The sequence below is a fragment of the Phaethon lepturus genome, unplaced genomic scaffold (genome assembly GCF_000687285.1).
Source record: "Phaethon lepturus isolate BGI_N335 unplaced genomic scaffold, ASM68728v1 scaffold3152, whole genome shotgun sequence".
Lineage (NCBI taxonomy): Eukaryota > Metazoa > Chordata > Aves > Phaethontiformes > Phaethontidae > Phaethon > Phaethon lepturus.
In genome coordinates, this window is record NW_010521064.1 from 43,362 (window position 1) to 57,707 (window position 14,346).

The window sequence follows — 14,346 nt, forward strand, 5'->3', positions numbered from 1 at the left end:
CTAGCTACCGACCTGTGGACTTATAGTATCACCAGTTGGCTCACCAAATGGATCACTGTTGGATGAGGCCTGAGACCCATCAGGCTAGAATACAAGAACATAACACCTTTTTTTCTCAACAACAGAAAGTGAAAAGTCAACACGAGGTTATTTTCATGCTGTGGGCATAACAAGTACATCCTATCTCGTGAAAACCAGAAGTGAGACCTCACCGCTGATACGTTCTCAAAAGCCATAATGGTTTCCTATAGCTGATGCAGGGAGGAAAGGACCACACCAGTACCTGCTGGAGCCCATGCAGGAGCTGCCAGAGACTTCAGAAGGTACTGGGTCAGAAAAATCAGAACTGCAAAAGGCCCTGAAAGCCAGCGAATCTATGTGAATCAGGAAGAGTCCAAGCTTGCGTTATTTTGTACCTTTGGGTCCTTTTTTTGTACAGACTACCCCTTGCCTTTGGCTCACTTACGCTCTTACCTACCTAAGATACCTTGTGATTTAAAGTCATTGCTTGGATAACATTTCTTGCTTTGGCCCACTGAGTCTAAGGCAAAGAAATCACATACTGAGGGCCAGAACATTGAGGAATGTAACTAGGCAAGCAACTGGGATGCAAGAATGTGCAAGACAACATCAACCATCATCTTTTTAACACACAAACTCTCACATCTCTTTCTGCAGCCTCAGCATGTACGTTGTTTTACCTTGGACTCCCTTACCATCAACAAGTGAATGCTGGTATGCTAAAAAGGACATTGGATAGAGCTTACATATATAACCTTACATATGAATACTGAGTTTGGTTCCTTGTATGCAACATTAGTGCATATTCAACATAAACGTGACCTTTTTAGCTATCAGAACTGAACGAGAAGTGAATGCTGTCTGCAGCTCCCCCTTAAATACCACCCAGCCCTATGAGAATAGTCATTTCAGACACTACCAAACAATATTTAAGTACCTTGGGTCTTTTCTAGCTAAAAAGAGCTAATCAGTATTTAGAAACCTTGTTGCTACTCACAGCCTCTTGCTCCTCACTTTTGCTTGGGCTTTCAAACCCCTCTTCAAAGAGGTCATCTGCAGCGGGGTCACTGGTATGAGACGCTGATGATTTTGATGGAGAACTCTGTCTGGGTGCAGGGGTTGGAGCTGAACAAAGATTAAAGTAAGAGCAAGAGAATATATATCTGTTAATTTGTTCAGAAAGACACAGCAGTACAAAATCTGCTCATGCTTTAGAGCCCTCAACTTTTATTACCCCTGAAAATTACTTTCTGACGAGGAGCTGTAAGAGGTGAATTTGAACACAGAAGTCATCATCAATTCCATATATTTGATTTCATTCAGCCGTTTCCAAATTAAGTTTGGCTGCATCTGGCACATGTCTTGAGGAACCAGGGAGACGCCACTACATTACATTAAGAATGCATGAGTCGTCTGCCCTATGGCAGGTAAGTGAAACAGAAGGTCTCCGGCTGGCTCCTGGTAAATCGGTGTTTCATGAATTCCTCTTTTCAGCAATCTGCAAAATCCCCCATCTCCATGCTACGAACACAGTAAGCTTATTTTATAGCTCTTCAATGAATTTCCTCACATGTCCAGTACATCAAGATATTAAAACAAATACCCATCCCCTAATTTTGGCAAAGAATGGCTTGAATGGGACATAAGGGAAACCATTTGTAAGGTTGAATGTCAAAGGCATTTTCCTGCTAGCTTGCATGTCCCTAGCACAGAACATGTATTGCTGTCTTCTTAGAAATTAAATTTCAGACTGCAGCGATCGGGGCTGTTGATTTCAACGGTCTCTGAAATTCCTCTCTGATACTTTTCTTTATGGCTGGACCACATTTAATAAGCTAGACCATGCATGAAGGTTCTCAGTCCATATGTGTGTTGCAATTTACTGTATGAAAAAAAAAAAAAGAAATGCTCTGAGGAGCAGTCATGTCTGAGGAAAGGTATGGCTGAAAGCATATAAATACTTACGTGAATTTGTAGATGGTGTTGTGGAAGTCACAGGAGTCAAATTTAACTGAGAGATGTCAAAGTCATCACAATCATCTGCTTCCTGTGCCATCCCAACTTTGTTAAAGTAACTTGAGAAGGCCTCTGAGGTACAACTGAGGGAAGGCTGATCTGGTTTTCTTGATGGCACTGGTGGAGGCTGAGCCATCTGGAAATCTTTAAACATTTCTTTTCCCATTTTCTGTCTGGGCCTGTCTGTCTGTGGACTCGATCTGTTGGAATCGCTTGTGGGTGGAACAGTAGCTATAGGAGCAATGGTACCTTGAAACATGGCTGCTTGTAAAGGCAAAACAGTTTGTGTTGGCATGAAGGCAGTTGGTTGGAACTGACCAGCTACAGATGGCCACGGTTGCTGAGTAGGAGGAAAAATACCGGGTTGGCCCCACCCTATCGGCTGTCCTCCCTGCATCACCTGAGCAACTGGAGGCTGAGCACCCATGGCCAACTGCTGTTGAACAAGTGGTTGCTGTCCCCAGAATGAGGGCAGAACAGCTCCCATGGCAACATAACCTTCAAAGAAGAAAGCAAGCAGGAGGGAAGAAAGAAAAGATGTTAGATTTTAACACATGTCAAGAGCATGTAGAAAAAGCTACACAATGAATCAGAAACATGCAGGCTACATTAGTGATCCCAGAGCTTCAGCACACTTAAAAAGAAAAATGAAAGACATAGTTGAATTCACATCACTGAACAAATACTTGTATACAAAACCACAAATTGGTGCATACTGTCAATAAACCTTCCCCTCATCCGAACAAAAAAGTTCTTCTCTTCCTCAGCAAGTACCCCCATGGGTCTGTGAAGACCTGTGTGCACGCACCTTGTCGGCAGCGGGCCATCTGGCAGCTCCCTTCCCTGGGGCTCTGCCAACGCACAGCCGGGATCGGTTTGGTCAAATCACTTACCAGAACCACAGCAGCTCCCAAAACATTCCCTAAACTGCCCCCCTTGCAGCACAGCCCTGCGCCTCACCACTGAGCTCTGTGGGCTCTCCTTGCTACCCTGACTGCCCCCATCCTCTGCCTTCCACCCCTGCCTGTCCCGTTCCCCTCAGGACAGGGATCTCTGGGACTGAACATGATGCACTGGGATGGAGTTCATCTTTTCAGAGCAGCCCATACGCTGCTAAAAAATGAGCAGCCAGAGGGGAGGAAGAGGATGCCCAGGACTCCCTCCCCTCTGCGTAGCTTTGCCGCAGTTCCTCATCCTTTTTGCTCTTTTCTTTGTTGAGGAGAGCGACTCGACCACCAGCCGACTCCTGCCAACGGCACAGCTACAAAACTGGTTCTGAGGCACAGGGAAGCACCTTCATCTATTAGGTGACAGCTCAAGGGCCCTCTAATGCCAGTGTGACCTTCTTGCACGAGAAAGAGTATGTGCCACCTCTTCTGACACAGTTACAGTTCAAACTGTTGGGACTCCGAAAAGCAAAGCAAGTGTCTCAAATTGCGTAATAAGATGACAGAGCCCAGATTAATTTAGATTTTACCCCTCCCCCCCATTTGGTTATTACCCAGTTACTTGAGAATATCAAAAAGGTCCTCAACTTCTCCTGTACTACATTCCTAATAACAAACTGCTTCAGGTATTATGCTAGCATAAAATCTCTCTAGTCGGAGAGGAAATTAAAGATTAAAACTAAAATTATAATTGCTTCCTGTCAGACCTGAACCCTCTTTTCAAGCTACCAAGAATTTGACTCCGTAGGAATTATATGATCAGGTGCTTTGCTATTTGCAATGAAAAAAAATTCTGAAATTAAAACTACTGTTAAAAATGTTATAAATTAAACCACGTAATATAATTATGTTCCACTGATAGAAGTATTCAGCTTTACAGATATGCTGTTTCACATTTAAATTAATGATATACTGCTGATACTTTACAATATGCAACCTCTTTTTTATTTTTAATATTGTCGTAGCTTTAAAACTCCTGTTTCTAACCCAAGTGTTTTTCTGAGTCCTCCTGTACCTTTTCCCCTTTGCTTTATTTGTAGGCTGTTTTGTAATGCTAAATGTAAGGGTGGTTGCAAAATCATAAAGGAGAGAGCCCAAAACAAAAATAAAATAAAAACAGAACTTTGAAAGACTAAATTAATGAGTGATGAAAGAACAGTAACTCAGATATACATCTATTTCAATAGATGGCTATGATGGATTCTCCAGATGTTCTTTTATCTTTCCCCCACTGTAACCTTATCCAGGCAGCAAGGGTTTTCATCTGACATTATCCCCAAGCGCTCCACTACCAGTGTAACCCTTCTGAGATGCAGTGGCTAACCCGATGCTGCAACGCAGCCCATCAGAGGAGTCGTTAACCAGTTAGAAAGTCACTGTTGAATGACTAAAGGCACTCCTCCTCCTTTGTATTTCCGGAAGTGGAGATGAGAGGGCTGTTCTTGCAGTGCTCCGAGTATCCCAGGGAGAGACCAGCAGTCAAAACCACATGCCTTGCATTCTGCAGAATGCTACACAGCTTTTGAATTTCGAGCACTTTGAGGAACGCAGAAAAGTCTAATGGAAATATTAGGATTTGACTAAGTGGAGTATCTTTGAAATGCAATCAAATTCTCCATGTCTCATTCTCTATTTACTGGAGACAGCACGGGATATTCATTGCTACTGCAAAGAAAGCAAAGCCAAACTAAGTGCTTTTTTCTCTCTTGCTACTATACCTAGAAGGTATGTTATCCAGATGGCTGAACTATGGTTGAACTCCCAGTGACTTTTTTGGCTTTTGTTTTAAAAAATGTGGGTAAATTCAAAATAACATATTCCCTGTTTGTTAAAGACTTGTTTTGCCTTGCCCTGCAGCACCGTCCTCAAAATCCTTCCCCACTTCCACTTACTAAATTAACGCCCTGAGTACTGAAATGCAAACCAGAGCGGAGAACTGATCACCAAATTTGAGCCAAGCTCCTATTTCCCCAGATTTCTCACCTGAGGGTACGGCAGCAGTGCTGAAAGGTACAGAACCAAACATGTCTGTACTAGCAGGAAGTGACTGGGATGAAGATGGGATAAAGGCATCACCTGGAGTAGCAGGAGTCTGCAAGAAAACAGGAATAAAAGACTATGATGACATCAAGCTGCAGCTTCTGCAGCACATACTTTGCTGGCACATCATCAGTAACTCAAAAAATACAGGTTTGGAGGGAAGAAAGAGAAAGAAAAATGAATGGAAAGATGTAGAAGGAAAGAAGCAATAGAAATATAGTATTAGAATTTGCTGGAGACAGGAGAAAAAGAAAGAAAATGAGAGACTTTGTACCAGAGGAAAAAATAAAAATAAAATTTGCTTGGAATACATGACATGTAAGATATTGACATAATTTCTTTCTCCAGAACATACAGACTTCTGATTCCAGGTGTTAGGTGACAACCAGTAGAGGCAGAAGACCAAGGCATTAACGCAAGAAACAGTAAAGGCAAATGCACTCTCTGCAGGATTTATGGAAAAGCGAATACATACTGCTTCCAATTAACCAACAGGACCAGAACTGTAAGTCTACATTAAAGGAGAAATCCAATCTAATTGAGCAAGCCAAGGATGAGGAGACAGGACTTTGAACAACTAGTCCCAGACATGCTCCAGAAATACCTTGGAGATCTGAGGCTGATGACTTCACAGCACCTCCGTTTTCTCAGTAGATTCATACTCCCCTACAGCTTAACGTAAGGTTCAAAATCTTCACAGGAAAATGATTGGTTTTTTTCATTTTATGATGCAGAAAAGGAAAGAGAAAATTTTCTTTGCCCTCAAAACACATTCAGCCCTCTCTTTACTGTTTTGTCTTCCTTCCTTTAACAGCAGTTCTGGGCTATGTGTTTGGTGGAACCAAAGAGCCATGATATATAAGGCTGCAACTGGATCTTCCTGCAGTGCAGTGGAAAGACAGGAGTGCAGTGAAGCATGCACCTCTGATAAACACCAGGGAAGGAGATCTGCAGCTCAGGTTGTATCTTACATGACACCTAGCCCTATATCAGTAAAATGAATATTGAAGATATTTTTGCACATCAACAGGAAACAGTGACTCCACATTCAACTTGGTTCACTTTTTTTTTTTTGCAACATAAAAACTACTTTGAAATCCTCCCTACTGGAATGGCTGATGACCTGAATTGTAAATGTGCTCAACAAATGTGCTGAAAATAGCATGTAGAAAAATGCACAGTTCAGTTTCCCTGGATACTCACTGGGGGAGAGGTTACGTCAGGAGGAGTGGACATGTCCCCAAAAAGCTCTAGTTGGGTAACAGCCTGTAAAGAGAAGAAAAAATATTCCTTTTACCTTTTGAGGAGAAGAAACTGTGAGTTAACTAGATACAACATGTAATGTTAACTAGTAACAGCTAACAATATAGATCCCCCAAAAGCCATGTAGGCTTCAAATGTCAAGTTCCATGTGGAGTAAGCACATGGGTTCAAGCTGTGGGGTTTTGATATTGCTGATGGACCCAAAGAGCCGGCAGCTGACCCTATAAAATGATTCTGTAGGGAATTCTCCACCATAAAAAAATGAACAAAGCGTGAAAAAACTATCCAGAATGGGACTGGGTGCATTACTGCTCTGCCCTTAACATCACTGAGCACCAAGCATGATTTATGGCCAGTCCTTTTCCCTGGCTCCTTTTCTAAACCCCCATTTCAAGGTCTTAAAACATGGCAGGAGACTGTGGAAGTGACAGAAGGATACAGAAGGGAAGGGCTTTTAAAGTGCTGCCTGATTTCCCTTTGCCCATGGGACAGGTATGACCCGGATAAGTGGACTTGAAAGAGGATGCACAAGTGGGTTATTCTAAGTTTGTAGCTCTTCATTTAACTCACGCCAGAGATGTTTTCTCAGGGCGTCCTTCAGTTGATCTCAAACTAGGTCACCCATACAGGTCTCACTCAACCGGACCAGAAGAGGAAAAGCACCTTCGTAATAAGGAGCACCTTGAGTGACTGCATTATCAAAGCTCCTTCACATGTTTTGGAGTAAAATGACTCTCTTCCACCCATCTACATGTGCAAATCAGTTCATGTGGAGTCCAGGGCTGGTAAAGCACAGTTCCCCTATAGCTCTGCAGGAAACCTAAAATCCATCCACTATCCTTACCAGGGTGACTGTTCTGGAAAGTTGTGATGAGAACCCAAGAATTACTCCTTCTCTACTATCGCTCTTCTGCTTACTGGCTTTCCCTCTTCCCTGTATAATACTCAATCGCACCCACGCATGTGGGAAGCGAGAATTCTTGGTATGAATGAGATTTAATGCAAATCTTCATTCAGTTCATTGAATCTCTTCCCCAGCTTAGGCACATAAATCTTGCAGCCTCCTATCACATACACAGCCTTGAAATTCAGTTGAGTTTTGACCTGCAAATGTAGCCGACGTAGCACTTTGGACATGAACCACACTGGCCGGTCAGTCTTTACAATCTATCAAAGCAGCAAGACTGCCCTAAGATTTTTTGCCCCCCAACCTTCAACTATAAACGATCCTTTAAGAAATGACTGTTATTCAAAATAGAATAATTGCAAAGGTTTATACATTTCTGCAATCCAATCTCTACTCCCATTTACAAAGCAATGCTACAATCACTTAGACCGGGAATTTGTCTAGCAGCTTGAATGATTCTCAGCTTTATGTCTAACGATGTACCTAGGGACGAATTATTTCACATTTCCTTACATCATGTCTTATATTAAATAGATCACATTGCTTTAGTGATATGACAATGTATTTTCTTCTTATGGGCTTATATATTCCTCTAAGTATCTGCATGGAAATAGAAGAAGGAAGAAAGAAAAAAATTCATGTTTTCTTCAGGGTACAACGATTCTACTGTACATTACTAAAATACTGCTAGAAGTAGCTTCAGCAAAAAAAAAGGCCCATAAGTCACTTCTGCAGTGTGTGCAAACACAGTAGGCAAGTATTGTTAAACTACCCAGAATAGTTCGAATAATGACAACAGCAGCACTCGTCTGGCAATAGCACTACTGACTCAAGAGAAGCCAGGTGACACTGAATCACGGAAAGAGCCACTTTCTTCTCATCTCTCCAAATTGCTTGTTCAGCACCACCCCTAAACCCGCCCTTTTCCTACATGACTGGTGAGCTTTTCACAGTTTTCTCTTCCCTGGCTTGCTAAGAAATAGCTGGTGTCCTTTCAAGGAGGCCAAGAGCAAAAGCTCCCCCAGTGCTTCCATCCCAGGTGAGGAAGCAGGAGAGCAAGCCAGAGGGGATGTGAAAGGGCAGGGCACACGTGGTGGCACAAACGAGGAAGAGGTGCCTGTAAAGTTATACATTTTTGGTGGAAAAAAAAATTATACGTTTCATATCAATACTGAAAATTGATAGCGAGTATACTTTTGTATATTATGTAGTATGTATTTCAAAGGTGGCAACTCGGTTCTCTATGCCTCAATACCTCTGCAAAATGGGAAAAGGAATACTTTTCAGAGTGCTTCAAGGTGATGGATCTTTGGAAACTCTTCACAGATGTAATTCTGTTAAAGCTCTTAAGAGGAATTCTGCAGATGCATTTCTAAACAGGCAGCTGGAGAGAATGATACGAAAGCTGACTTCACTGTTTGTTGTAATAAACCCTCACTCCCAATATTCCCCAAGGAAAAGGAATATATTTACAGGGGAATTATTTCTCACAGAATAGCAACTTATACGCAACGGGAGCTGTAGTTCTACATGAGAGGATGGAAGCAGATACTTAATGGGAACAAAACTTCATCATTTACTTACTAGAGACAATCTTAAACAGCAATACTTGGAGGTGGGATTTTAAAAGTCCAAAATGTCCGTCTAGCTTGTTTCTACGACCCAGTTCTCAGCCTGAATAAATGAATGCATCTTCTCTGACACAGGCATAGTTTTGAACTATGTCAGAACAGCATATGAGGTTCTGGACACCAAATAGTTATCTTTTATTTTTGTGATTTCGCTGGCACTAGAGAACTGATTTCACCCATTACGCTTCTTTAAATTATTCACATCTGATATTAGCTATGTTCCAGTGTAGTTAATCCCAAGCTGAACATTTTCAAATTGCACTATTCCTATAGGTGAATTCATCTATATTTCCTTAAAACATTTTTAGTGTCACAACCTTACCTGAGTGACTGAAACAAGATTTTCATCAATGTCCAGCAATAAGTTTCCATTCTGCAGCTGTAAAGCATGATTTATGAAATGAAATGAATGATTTATGAAAATGACATGAATTCCTGAGCATGAAAATGATAACCTCCATCATTATTGACTTCACTATTGAAATGAAAACCCTTTCCATCGTGTAGTGAGCACAGATATGAAATCACAGAGTCAAAACGGTGAGTTTCAATGCTGCTAGGATGCGGGGCAAACAGACACTTCATTTGTGCTAAATCTCATCTTCTGGTGTATAAGGCAATTTCAGCGCTTGGATCATAAGTATTTATTTTCCCAGATATTTATTAATTCAGCAATAAGCAATACCCAGTGAGCTCTGATCCCACTTACATTAATGGAACTTTTCACTGGCTTGGTGAGACAGAGGATTTAACATCCTCAGGGAAACAAAAAATTGAGTTTTGGACAACAAAAGCTCTAGAAGCAAATATTTGTGGAAAAACACAGCTTCCTTTCAACTAGAACCATAACATCAATGTAAACATATTTAAGGTGCATATTTTCTTTTCATAGTAATTTTTGAAATTACTTACGTAAGTCAATTTAAGTTGTATTTAAATCCGTAGTTTGTGTGTATGTAAATGGATGTGGGAGTATACTGCCCACACATGCATATATATCTATATCCATCTGCACATTTAACACAAGTTATCACTTCAGTGTCCTCAGAATGCTAAGTTTCAGATAACATTTATTCTAGCGTTGGAGACTTTATCTTAAGAAGCAAATGTAACAGCAAGCTATTAAAAATCAAATCCCAGGTGACAGAAGCTTCATAGAAGTTACCAGCCAGTAATCCCATGCCATCTTAAAACGAGAAGCTTAAAAATCTCGGAAAAAGCCTAGAATACTTTGCCCCCCGCCTTCATCTCATCACAGACCTGAAGAAAAAAACGTCAGACGGGCAAAAGGCAAGGCTAAGAGGAGACAACGCCATCGCGCACGACCACAGCCGGACCCAGCCCTGCACCTCCTGGAGCCGACGGTGCGCTCGCGCCCCAAGGCAGGCAGGTGTGACAACAGCCCTGCCTGTATTCAAAGGGCTCCACAGACCTTGGCAGTATTCTTAAAATGAAAGCAGAAGGGTTTACACCCTCAGGAGGGAGCAGTTTTGGCCAGCTATAATCACTTTTTGTTCTGACAGCCCCCTCGCTCCTCCCCGCACCCTCCGGGGGATGCTGCTCGCGTGGCTCGGTGCCCCCAGCCACACCGGCCACACCGACCGCGCCCTGAAACCAGCCGAGAAATGGCCGCGGCCTGGCGCGGAGGAGACGCGTGCCCAGCGCTCAACGGACCGTCAGAAATTCCCACCTGTGCCACAGCAGGGCCTCGCAGAAAACTCTCGCCCAGCAAGTCACAGCGCGTCCCCAAGCGCCCGGTTATCACGTAGCCCCTGGGCCGCGTCTTCCATCAGCCGGTGCTCCGCGTCACACGCCGGTGAGGAGACGCTACCCAAGGGTGAAAAATCCCCGTCTATCAGAGCATGGAACAGCCTCCAATGGCGCCCGTGCCGAGGCTGCGACACGGCCGCCGAGGGCAGAGTTTGGCCCTCTGAGCCCTCCTCCGGTTCGGCTTCTCAGCACAAAGCGCTTCACCTTCCCAAAGTCAACGCCCGCCCCGCCCCAGTGCACGACAGAGAATAACCAGGAGCCTGGCAAGCTCCAGTCCTCCATCTTCCTCTAGGATGGCTGCCTGTGGATTTCTCCAGCGAGTGATGCTGGAGAATTAAGCTTGCCTTAATTATTCAAAAATGCATCTCCTGGAACACGAAAACACCCCTACGGCTTCGTCAGCCAGGAACACCAGTCACTTGCGAGCAGCCACGCAGACCGAGGCGGAGGAAAGAGCATTAATCCTGGTATCGCGGTGACATTAAGCCTATAATGAAACCTCCATCTTTCTATACGGGCATGTGAGACATACTGTAAACCTTTTAAACATGAAATATGTAAATCTGGCGTCTTAAAGCGGCAGCGAGCTTTTTAAACCACTCCAGCCAGTAATGAAATTCCTCATGATGCTTTGCACTATTCACTGAAGAAAAACATATTCCCCAAGAGCTGGAGAAAAACCAAGAGTACAGAAGCAACGATAAGAGGTAAGTAAACTGCAGCTTTCATAAATCTGAACTAAAACCAATCCACCTCCTCTACAGTACTCCCCCTGATCGCCAAGTAGTCTGAAAAACATCTTTTCTAAGCGATGCAGAAGTTCAGATTTTAAAAGGGAAATGTAAGACAGGCCTCTTGCGCTCGTAACAGCATGAAGCACATTACTTCTTTCACTCCTGTATACATAAAAAAACCAGAACACTCAACTTCTGTTACTCAGCCTGGTTTTACCAAGGGTGAGGGATCTACACTGACTTACAGCATGACAAAACCCACTTAATATTGCTATACTTTTGCAAACAAGGTGATAAAAGTAGCGTCTTACAAAAGGTGGTTCTGACATCTCAGAGAATGAAAAAAAGATGGTGCTTAAAAAGCATGAAAAAACACACAGTAATTAACTCGCACTCTGATACAGAGCTCGGCAATTAAGAAGAGTATGAAGGATACTAAAAATAGCAAATAACTAGCAATTAGTAATTAACCTTTGAGCTGGGTATTAGCTATTCAAACCTTTTAAGACAGCAGAGGGGTTTAAATTTGGGTTTCCTGCATTCAGGGTGAATGCCCTACGACTCAGCCCAGCAGAGAGGAGAGAGACCATCCAACCGTGCCGCCGCTCTACTTTTCCAATCTCCTCTTTCTAACATGTGTTTTACACTGGAAGCCTAGTGACAAGTCACACAGTTAGTCAAACTGAAAATTTTTGGTCTTATTTTAATTGAAAATGTAAATATTTTGGCTATGCCAAATACTTTTTCTGATGGTTCAAACAATTATTTTAGTTAAGCAAAGCGCCGGTTATTTACACAACCTTATACAACGGAAGTTGGTATTACTATGAGTTCCATGAGCTGCAAGCAGCTTGCTCACTAACTACATTTGATTTTTAAAAACAATTGGAACTATAACGAAGGAGCACATCAGAACCATGGCTAAACCGATCATCAGTCAAATCACATCTAGTAGGTTGAGACAGAGTGAAAACATCCAACTGACGTATTGTTTTTCCATAAAACTACTGTTGGATTAATGGAGTAGCATGATAACTCAACAAAGAATTGCTCAATTACCTCCTAATTAAAAAGGATACACTAAAGATTGCGTGTGCAGAAAAAAAACAGTCAATGACTTTGCAATCTTGAACGTACTACAGATCCTGAAGTTCCTCAAATGCCGTAACCTTTCCCATTACACCGCTAACTGGAACCACAATGTTACCATCAACCCAGATTTTCACAGGTATAGCTGAGCACAACCTTTTCCTTCTAAGGCTGCTGTGAACTTTTAGGGTGATTCCCAGCTGGTACAGGTCACATCAGCAACATGGGCTGCCATAAAACTACACTGATTGAGGTTTTTATCCAAAATACATGCATTTGGGCATCAGTCACTTACACAGGGTTCCAGTGCTCAGAATCCCGTGGGACATGGGAACCCTCCTGTTTACAGTTTCTCTTTTCAGTTTCATAGGGTAACTCTCGTCAGGAGCATTCTTCTTCACGTAATTCTTGTCTGTATTTTTATTGGAAATAATAAACCCAAGTACTGACTTTGGTACGACATACCCAACTACAGGGTAGCCTTGACCTTCATTGCATCCACCAACTGTCCAGCTTCCTTTGCTCGTTCACTGGGAAGTGCTGGATGTGCTGGTTAAAAATGCTGTTAGTCAACCCTGCGCAGCTAAAGAGGTGGTATGGTTAAGAATAATTTACATAATACAGCATTGGGAAGCGTCTGAGCGAACTGCTTCACTGTTGCTCGATAGCTTTCTTTAAACTAAGGATCTTTTCACATGATCAAAACATACGCTTACTCATTTGTTTATTTTCTCTTCATTTGAAGGGAACTTAATTCTGAACTCCCTGCGTACTTTAGATATTTACTCTTATAGGAAATTATCTTTAAAATGTTTCAATTACTGCTTTTCTCTGACAGACTCGACAGTCCAAAAGAGTGACTCTATCTTAGAGCCGTGCTGCTTCCAAGCAACGCAACACCCAAGATGATTAAACTTCCCAGAGCACAGAGGATGCTGGTGCAAAGGTCTCAGCCACATGGTCCCCTCCTCTGTATCTCCTCCAGACCCCATGCGGTGGGTTCAGAGAGCATGGTATACACCATGGTATACGTCGGTGACATCACATGTATTTAAAAGAAATGCTGCAAGTCCAGAAATATCACTACGTTGTTGAACTAAACACTGAGGCTGTCAAAATGTTGACACAAGCTACAAAAGCTCTTGTAATTTTTCCAAGAGAGAACTGGTGGGGCTACACACCGGGGAAGACGGGAACAAGGACAGTAGCACAGGACACGGTAAGAGCTCAGATGGGGAAAGATGAACTCGTTAATGTCAGGGGACTACGGCACTGCCCGGGCGGCACAACGCAGCCAGCCACGGCGACGCGTGATGGCTTGCTTTAACTGCAGAGTTGAGAGGCAAGTGATGACGAGCATCCGAACTTGCACGTGGGAGCAAAACTCCACTTCTAGACTGCGATGGCAGAGACAGCTTTGGATGCTTGTAAAAAACTTATCAATGGAAGGGACTTAGAAATAACCCCAAATTTACTATTTTAAAATACAAGGCACAGTTATACAGGTCTATCTAATGGTTTTCAAAACAACAGGTGACTGGAGCTACAGCCAAGAAAGAAGTTATTTCTACCTTCATTAGTGAATACCCTGTCATCACGGTACTTTCGAAACCTTGAAATCACCTAAGTTTCATCAGGCAAAAAAAGCCATGACCTGTGCATTTCTGTACTCAATAATGTGGAACAGCACTGAATGAATTTGCAAAAACTTACAACAGCTTCCCCCCAAGCCGATGCAAAATGCATACAGCACTTTCCCCAGAACTGTATTCCTTTTTATTTGTAAATAAACACCAAATTGTGCCACTGATATAATTTAATGCATACAGTGATACAGACTAGGTAAAGCTACAAACTTCACTACTGAAAAAGCAAACTGTTTTAGCAAATTACTGCAAGCTGCAGGGCTCCGAGCAAATGAAAGTGTA

The 14,346-nt window shown here is 42.6% G+C and overlaps 1 protein-coding gene across 1 annotated transcript in view; it reads right to left on the minus strand.

The window, feature by feature from the left end:
* DAB1 (Dab, reelin signal transducer, homolog 1 (Drosophila)) overlaps positions 1–14,346 on the minus strand; it is a 66,375-nt gene continuing 52,029 nt past the window's right edge. Inside the window, exons 9-13 of the mRNA XM_010297588.1 lie at positions 6,228–6,290; positions 4,968–5,076; positions 1,987–2,535; positions 1,019–1,146; positions 1–84 (exon numbers count right to left, since the gene is read on the minus strand). Of these exons, the coding sequence (XP_010295890.1) occupies positions 1–84; positions 1,019–1,146; positions 1,987–2,535; positions 4,968–5,076; positions 6,228–6,290 (933 nt within the window). The remainder of the gene's footprint in view (positions 85–1,018; positions 1,147–1,986; positions 2,536–4,967; positions 5,077–6,227; positions 6,291–14,346) is intronic.